Source organism: Benincasa hispida, chromosome 2, assembly GCF_009727055.1.
Source record: "Benincasa hispida cultivar B227 chromosome 2, ASM972705v1, whole genome shotgun sequence".
NCBI classification, from domain to species: Eukaryota; Viridiplantae; Streptophyta; class Magnoliopsida; order Cucurbitales; family Cucurbitaceae; genus Benincasa; species Benincasa hispida.
Genome location: NC_052350.1, coordinates 1,123,278 through 1,133,170, shown reverse-complemented (window position 1 = coordinate 1,133,170; position 9,893 = coordinate 1,123,278). Strand labels below are relative to the sequence as shown.

Here is a 9,893-nt window from a genome sequence, read left to right as displayed (position 1 = left end):
TTTTATATTTTGAGTGTTGAATGTTGAAAGAATAGGTAATAGAAATCAACAATAGGAAAGAAGAAAAGAAATTCTGTCTGGGCAGTACTATATGTTAGGCAGACTTGACAGAACACATCTTCCATCTGTACCACTAACACCACCTGCATGAAGTTTCCTCTTTCAATTGGTTACATCCTTGTAATATCTTTTTCTATGTTTTTCCTTCTATATTTCTTTTTATAAATAAAACACAAATTTACAAAACTACCATACTCATATTTGCCTTATGTTAATGACTACTTAAATTACATTTTTATCATTAAAAAAAACAAATCATTTGTTATTTGTTACTTCTTAGTATATTAGGGAGCCTCGTAAGAAGTGGTCCACATTGTTTATTGTTAAACTGGATTGTTTTTTCTAATACAAAAATTGCAAGAATGGGAGATTGAATCTTAGATCTTTAGTGAAGAAATGTTATTCTAATTACTATCGAACTAAATTTACTTTGGTAAAGTATGTCTATTTTAACTTGTTATTATCTTTTTTATAGGATATTAATCCTATGATTTTAATAATGTATTAATTATTCAAACTTCACCTCAACTGTTCAACAACAGCATAAATAAACTAGTGCAACGCCTTCCCATGCGTATAGTTATGGCACCAACTTTCACATAAAACTATTTCATTCCATCACCCAACTATATAACTTGGAAAAGTTTTGCATAAAATAGTTAAGTTTAAACTCAGGTAGAATTTGTGGTGTTCTAACCCACCACCATTCTTCCAATCTAGCAAAAACTTTAATAGTAGCTGCATTAAAATATAAATATACAAACAAAATCGTTGACTTTCACCCACCATCCAACTTGCGTTAATTTTTTTTATGATGGCACAAATTCCAATGTGAATATGTTTCTTCAAAAGACACATTCTAATTTTAAAAAATACCCAATTTTCTTAAATAGTTTGAAATCCACCCGTTTTTTCTAATTAACTTCAAATCCATCTTACTCCAACAATTAATTCCTAAAATTTAAGAGATTATAGATCCAATTTATCCTGGAAATCATTATGAGATCGATGATCAAATTTGAAAATATTAACTTTTATATAACTCAATTGACATAAAATTTATTTGGTACCAAATATTTGATTCCATCCTCGAATAAAAAATAAATAATAATATGTAACCGACAATGTAAGAATTGGAGACATTAATATAATTAAAAAGAAAGTGGGGGTGTATTAATTACCACAAGTCTCACTCACAGTAACTGCACAGTAAAAACTAATTCAATTAATGGGTAAACGAAAAGACTGACTCGGCCCACTCAGACCAAAACCTCCATATTCTCGTCCTTTGTAAAGAAGATACGTGGCCCACCACGTCACGCAATATCTTCCACGTCATCCTCATCCTCACCAAATCCCCATAAATCCTCAGTACCATATCCCTACCCCCCAACACCCCCAGTATGAAAGACAGGACAAACCGACCTCCTCTCACCCGTCACCTATCACCTAAACCCACGTGGCCCCTCCCCTCTCTGGGCCCCACCTTACGTGGACTCATAATATCGCATGCTGACCCTGGGCCCCACCTTCCCCCTTCAACCGACTTCGTACGTCACCCGCCCGTCTCCTTAACTTAAACTTAAACTTGATTAATTACTCTTAATTAAAAAGAACACCAACAACAATGCATTTGAATTTCCATAATTAAAAACAAAAAACATCATAAACGAAAAACAAATTTAATATACTACAAGGGAATTTACATAGAGAAGAAAAAGAAGGTGCAGAGTCACATTTTCATAATTTTTTCCATTTTTTTGAAATCTCTCTTACTCTCTTCTTTTTTCTATTTCGAAATTTAGTTTTGATTTTTTTTCCTTTCATTGAGAGATATTTCTTTAATTTTATACTAAAATTAGGAAAATTTTAAAAATAAAATTTAAAAAAAGAGAGAGAGAGAGAGAGAGAGAGAGAGAGAAAAGAAAACGGAGGTGGTGGGGCTAAGAAAGTCCTGTCTGTGATCTCTCGAGTGATTTACGGAAGGTACAGATTAGCCTGGTCTTGATCATTCCATTGATTTTGACTCCAGTATGCTTGATCAACGGCGTTGGGAAGATCAAACAGAACTTGATGATCACCGTTTGATTGCCAATCCAACGGCCCAAATCCAATGTTGTTTGATCTGCTATTCTGAAGCCCTGACGGATCTACCTGAGCCGTCTGATCCAAATACCCTCCTCCTCCGCCGTCTGTGATCTCCTGCATCTTCAGTTCATCGCTAACGTTCATCATTCTCTGCGGCGGCGGCCACTGATTCGCCGCTTGATTTTGAAACTGCTGATGATTATTCATCGCAAACGCCGTCACGTCCGCCATGTTACCGAATCCAAACGCCAATGTCTCGTTAGACGATGTGATCAAGCTCGTGAAGCTTCCAATTTCCGAGAAAATTCCGCAGTCCGAAATCCCCGCGGCCGTACTTTCAAAATTAGGGTTTGTATTTGTAGCCGGACCAGGGAACAATTTCGTATCCTGTACGTTCAATAAAGTCGATGCCGAATTAGACGACGGAGCCGACACGGCCTCAGTCGCTGCCGCTGCCGCCGCTGCGGCAGCGGTAGTAGTGGTGGCGGTCAAACTGGAACTCTCGCTACTGGAATGAGAAGTGGATTTGCGTTCACGGAGAGGAGGTGGAGGAGGAGTCGCCGCTGCGTCTGAGTTCGATTTAGACTTAGAAGAGGAGGAGCGTTTGGTTTTCCGGCAGCCACCGCCGACGGGGACGTTACGGAGGACCCCGCCTTTCGTCCAGTAACGACGGCAGTTCTTGCAGAAGTGACGTGGCTGAGAGAGATTATAATTATTATAATAACAAAACTTGGTATTGAGAGAATCACACCTTGGACACTTCAAGGCTTGGTGGTTTTGATGGTGGTGGAGATGTGGCCGTAGACGACGGTCTCCGCCGCCAGCGCCGCCGAACAAGCGACTTCCTCCGGCGATCGAGTGTATGTCTTGCATTTCCAGAGCCAAAACTGAAATTTCCTCAACTCGGAAACGGATTTTGCGGGAAAATCTCAGTCACATTTGGGGGAAAAGGAAAACAGAGAAGGAATTTTTTTCTTCTTTATAATATATATATATATATATTTTTTGTTCTTGGGAGTGTTTGATGGGCTTATGATGATAAAGAAATTTGGGGAAGTGTGTGATATAACAGAGGGAGTCTCTGAATCTCAGCTTCTAAACACTGACAAATATCCCCTGCACAGCTTCATATGTCTAATATTTTTCTAGTAAAATGGCAATTTACTAATATATCCCTCATTGTGTGAGCATGTGAATTTACTCTACTACCCTTCCTATGCAAGCTGTACAATTGGACCTACCATGGGGTTTTGGAGTAAAATTTATTCCTACGCAATTTGAATTTGGCGTCAAAAGTCTTTGGCTCCCTTCGGGATTTTCCTAGCTTTTAAAATTATTGTTAACAGTAAAATAGAGTTAAATAATATTGGATAAATTTTAATTTTAAATTAAAAAATTAATTACGATATTTGATACATTAATATTAAATTAGTATACTTTAGTTATATGAATCAAATTAGACTTATTATTTGAATTATTTTTGTATGATAGTTGGAAAATTATTTTAAATAATAAAATTGTTGAAAATATTTATAAGTAATGGTAAAATATTATAGTCTATTATAATAAATTGTAATACACTACTATAGACTACTATGTTTGTCTACATGACACAATAGACACAGGTAGCAGTCTATCCCGATTTATCATAGATAAATAAATATATTTTGCTATATTTGTAAATATTTTAGTTCATTTTTCTATATTTAAAATCAGCCCTAATAAATCTATAATTTATTTAAAATTGTATATGATTTAAATTTCAACTAATCATATTTAATCTAAATTGTTTGATAATTTAAAAAAATAATTTTTATAAAAAATGAATACATTATAATTTGAAAATAGACCTGAAAAATTATATTAATTTGAAATAATATTATTATATATATTTATTTAAAAAGTTAAAGGAGTTGGCAAATTTTTTAGGAAAGCCAAATCTACGATCCAGTATCTATCAATTTATACAGGTTAGCTAAATTTAAAATATATATATATATTCTAATAGATTATTGAAAAAATCGTTTTATCACACAAGAAAGGCAATTAAGATTTTACCATAATAGGCTTTTACGATTACGAACGCAATCCTAAGGGCCTTAGTTTAGTAAGCCTACCAATTTAAGAGATATGGAAATGTAGGTTTGGAATAAGGGGCTTAAATAGTGTTATATATATATATATATAAATAAGTATGATTCTCCATAAAAGTCGATTTGAATATATATAGGTTAAAAATTTGATAGTTCAATTATTTATTCATGCATTCGTTAATCTAAACAAATGGATTGAAACTCTCTTGTTTGCAAATGATTTGTAATTAGAAAGCTAAAATCATTCGGATTAAAACTTGCTATTGGATATCATTTCGATATGTTTATTATTTTATAATAACCATTCTATATAGGCTCAAAATAAAGCTTTTAAATTTTAGGTTTAAGTATTGTTGTTTTGATCTTTACACTTACAAATTGTATTTGTTTCTATCTCCACAATTTCAACTTTTGTCTATCGTTTTGATTCGTGTGGTTTCAAAATGTTTGTTTTTTTGGTCTTATGGACTCCTTTACACTCATTCTCTCTCGATACCACTCCTTCACTTTTTTTCATCACTCTCTTAGTAGTTAGCCACCATCACAAGCCACTATCGTTAGACTTTTGCATGAATTTATGTTACACACAATATTTTAGATGTTAGATTCGTGATGTAGAGATGTTTGGCTTGTTCTCCTGTAACTCAAAGCATTTTGATAAAAAAAAATTTATAAGTATCAAGGTTTCAAAACTCTTTTGAATTAATTAAACCATTTGGATTTTGGATTTTTAGCATTCATTGTTGTACTTTAAGCAAATGACCATTTTGATCCCTTCATCGTATTCATTTTTATCACATTTTTCTAATCAAAGTTCTAGCACGATACTTTATTATTAAATTTTTTAAAAGCACATCAACCTATTTTTGCAAATGGAGATCAAAACTATTACTATTTAAAATTATTTACACTAAAATAGATATTTTGAAAGTACGAAAAGAACCATTAACAAATGTTAAAAATACTTCAACAAAATAAACAAATGAAAATGAATAAAATAAATATATAAATATATACATGTCAAAATGGATTCAATTCAATGATAATCGACATAATCTTTTTCTCTCGAAGTTGAAAGTTCGATCATCTCTCTTATTGTGTTAAAAGGAAAAAAAAATTCTCCATACATCAAAAAGTATTGAATTTTAGCTTACACTGTTTGCAAATAGAAGGTTTTGTGAGGGGTAAAAAGGGGAAATGGGAGAGAGCTAGTTGGAGAGTAGAGGACCGTACGGTCAAAGGCAAGATCAAGCGATAGATGGACGACACGTGGACGGGCGACAGGAGTAGGTCCTTGTCGACCACACAATCGAGTTGTCGACTTGTCGGCCATACTAATTTATCTGCTAGGCTCAATCACAAATGGACCACGCGCTGCCACGTTTCAACCATTCATTGGCTAACTGTAAAACATGATTATATAATTCTATGTGTACAGTATTATGGTGCGACCGAACGTAACCTTATCAACATCAATAGTAATCAACATTCCATAACTTAAGATTAATTTTATCATAAGGCCTCGTGGTTTTGATGGTGGTGGAGGTGGGGCTGTAGACGACGGTCTCCGCCGCCACCGCCGCCGAACAAGCGACTTCCTCCGGCGATCGAAATTTCCTGAGCTCGGAAACGAATTTTCCGGTGAAAATCCGAGTCACGTTTGGGGGAAACAGAGAGCAGAGAAGGATTTTTCTTTTTGTTTTTTACATTTTTTTTTCCTTGGGAGTGTTTGATGGTGAAGAAATTTGGGGAAGTGTGTGATATAACAGAGGGAGTTTCTGCTTCATTTGTCTAATATTTTTCTAGTAAAATGTCAATTTACTAATATATCCTTCATTGTGTAAACATGTCAATTTACTATATTACCCTTCGTATGCAAGCTGTACAAGGGGACCTATCATGGGGTTTGGAGAAAAATTTATTCCTACGCTATTTGAATTTGGCATCAGAGGCCATTGTTTTAGTAAGCCTACCAATTTAAAAGATATGGCAATCTAGGTTTAGAATAGTGGTGAAAAAGGGGCTTAAATAGTGTGTTTATTTTACTTACCCTTTTATTTTTAATAATTCTTTTTCTTTATCCATGTAATTGTTTATCTTAAAAAATGAATTGAAATGCTCATTTAATGAGTCGAGAGTAGAAAGCTAAAATCATTATGAATAAAATTTGCTCTCGATTGTCATTTCAATGTGGTTGTTTTCTAATAATCATAGTTCAAAATAAAGATTTTTATATTTTAGGTTTGAATGTTATTATTTTAGATTTTATACTGGCAGCTTTTGTGAATTTTTGTTTCTATAGTTCAACTTTTGTCAATTGCTTTCATTCACGTTTTAGTCTCCAAAGCTTCTCTCACACTCACTCCTCTCTCTCATTCGATATCTCTCCCTATTGTTAGCCATGAGTAATCAATACCACTTTCATGGATCATTTGGTTGTGGGTAGGATTTTTGGTGATTTTTGTGGATTTTTCCTAAAGATCACAAATACAATCCACAAAAATCACCAAAAACCCGTTGAGTTATGGCATAGATTTAATGTTATCCGTAATGTTTTGGATATTAGATTTGTGACTTTGAGGTGTTTGACTCATTGTCCAACAAATTCGAGGGTGTTTTAGGTTTTTTTTTTTTTTTTTTTTTTTGGGTAAATATTAAGGTTTTGGAACCATTTTGGATGAGTTATAATTATTGAAATTTGACTAACCCTCGTTATTGTGCTTTTAAAAAGTGAACACTTTGATCCTTTTATCATATTTATCTAATCTTTTTATTCAAAATTTTAGCATGATACTTCATTCACTAAATTTCTAAAAGTCTACCAATAAGTTTTTGCAAATGGATATCAAAATTATAACTATTTAAAATTACGTAGTCCATAATAGATATTTTGAAAGTACAGAAATGCACTTAACAAAAGTTAAAAATACCGAATCTAAAATAAACAAAATCGAAATGAACAATCAACAACCAAGGGAACAACCTATTTGCTAACCCTAAAATGTGTAGGAGTGAATTTCGTCTTCCACGACTACGTCTCCAACTATTTATCCGATTTTACCCCTAAAATGGAAGGCTTATTGAGCGGCAATGTTGAGCAACTCTTACCCATGCAGATTAAAGGATAATCTCGAATAAACATGAGCTCATAATTAGCTTAGGATTGAGATCGAGTTACCTTAGGTCATCGAATTAAAATAGCCAGTTTTAACAGTAAACAGTCGTTATAAAGAGAAGTGACTATTTCGTGGTTCGGTTTTATACAAACATCTTTTGCATAGGATGCACTCACTCATATGTCTTCACATAATCGACTTTGGGATCACATCATTTGTATCAATATACAAAGTGGGCCGCATCCATAGTGCCCCCACGATAAGGTACCCAACCATATCCATATACTTATAGACCGTTTTGGCTATATATTCAAACTTGATCCTTTTTATGTCTCTACATAAAGTTTAAGTATTCATGTTATAACCATGAGTTTGTTAGTTTATTGGATTTAGGAATTTATAAATGCAATTTACAATTTCAATATCAACTTTAGTGGGAAAAAAAAACTCAAAAACATCTTTATTGCAAATAGAATATATTTAATGTTTACAAACTGCGAGTTTTAGGACATATAATAACACAACAAACTCCCACTTGTACTCAAATTTCAGTGAGTTTAAAAATATACAATGTTGAATATAAGAGAATAAATACAATAAACTAAGGCATCTAATATACCCATGAATTCTCCCACTTACCCTAGATTTATGCATCTTGTAGTCCTAGTTCGATTAGATGACTCTCGAACACTTTAGCCATAAGGGCCTTCGAAAATGGATCAGCTAAATTGTCTTATGAGGCTATCTATGTGACGATCATGTCTCCTCAATGTACTATCTCTCGGATGAGATGGTACTTGCGCTCAATGTGCTTTCCGCACTTATGGCTTCTTGGTTCTTTTGAGTTGGAAACTGCCCACTGTTATCACAATAGAGGATGATTGACATATTCATATTTGGAACCACTTCCAAATCGGTCAAAAACTGTCTAACCCATACTGTTTCTTTGGTTGCTTCACATGCAGCTACATGTTTCGCTTCCATGGTGGAATCAACAATACAACTTTGCTTAATACTTCTTCATACTATAGTTCCTTCATTTAGAGTAAATATTGATTCCGAAGTAAATTTTCTGGAATTCACATCGGTCTGAAAATCAAAATCAGTGTATCTAGTAAGGACCAAATCCTTAGAGTTATATACAAGCATATAATCCCTTGTTTTCCAAAGATACTTGAGGATGTTCTTAGCGATAGTCCAATGACTATATCCAGGATTGAACTGAAGTCTACTGACTATTCCAACAATAAAGCATATGTCTAGACGTGTACACAACATGACATACATCAAACTCCCGACTACTAATGCATAAGGAATTCTTTTTATATCCTCAATTTCTTGAGTGTCTTAGGACCCTATTCCTTAGACAAATGAATTTCATGTCTAAAAGGAAATAAACCTCTTTTAGAATTTCGTATTTTATATCAAGACAATATCTTATCTATATAAAATGCTTGAGAAAGTGCTAGCGTTCTGTTCTCGCAATTCTGAACTATTTGGATTCCAAGAACATACTGTGCATCTTCTAAATATTTCATTTGAAATTTCGATGCTAGTCATCTCTTGACGTTAGTAAAGAATCATATCTCATTCCTAATGAGTAAAATATCATCAACATATAGTACTAGGAAAGCTACAGTTTTGTTGACAATTTTCTTGTAAACACAAGATTTGTCAATGTTCTATTCAAAACTATAAGATTTGATCGTAGTATCAAATCTTATATTCCAGGATCGAGATGCTTGTTTTAACCCATAAATGGATCTTTGAAGCTTGCAAACTTTTTGCTATTGACCCTGTTCAATGAACCCTTTTAATCGAGACATGTAGCTACTTTATTCAAAATAGTCATTCAGAAGGGCTATCTTGACATCCATTTGCCATATCATAATCATAAAAGGCAACAATAGATAAAAGTATTCTAATAGACTTGATCATGACACCAGGAGAGAAGGTTTCTTCATAGTCTACCCCCTCTCATTAGGTAAATATTTTTCCACGAGTCTAGCTTTATAGGTTTGTACCTTACCTACTTGGTCTCGTTTTCTCTTGTAAATCTACTTACAACCAATAGGTTTAACCCCATTTGGTTGATCTACAAGTTCTCGAACTGAATTGAAGTGCATAAATTCCATTTCAAGGTCTATGGTTTTTTCCATTGGTCCATATCTACATCCTCTATTGTTTGTTTAAAAGTCAATGAATCCTCTAAGCCATCATCAGATACGACGACCTGAGTTTCTATTAATCCATGTACCCGTTAGGCTGTTGAACAATCCTCCCACTACGTCAAGGTATTCTCAATTCTTGAGAAGGATGTGACAAGCCAACTTTATCGACAACTCTGTTTGAAGGACCAGCTTGATCAACAACTTTTGTCGTGTCGATAGTTTCTCTTGACATCTCATTCAATACTAGTTTACTGCGAGGTTGATGATTTCTTATGTGATCTTCTTCCAAGAATGTAGCGTTTGTTGATACAAGCACTTTATCATCTTGAGGATCATAAAACAGACCATCTTTTGTTTCTTTGGGG

The 9,893-nt window shown here is 33.8% G+C and overlaps 1 protein-coding gene across 1 annotated transcript; it reads right to left on the bottom strand.

Annotated features, from left to right (window-relative positions):
- Window positions 1–1,871: 1,871 nt before the first annotated feature.
- Window positions 1,872–3,081, bottom strand: LOC120071666 (dof zinc finger protein DOF5.4; the record flags this gene model as incomplete). The annotated part of the gene is made up of 1 exon (XM_039024041.1): window positions 1,872–3,081. A coding segment is annotated over one exon (1,044 nt), but the record flags the coding sequence as incomplete, so codon positions are not given.
- Window positions 3,082–9,893: the final 6,812 nt, after the last annotated feature.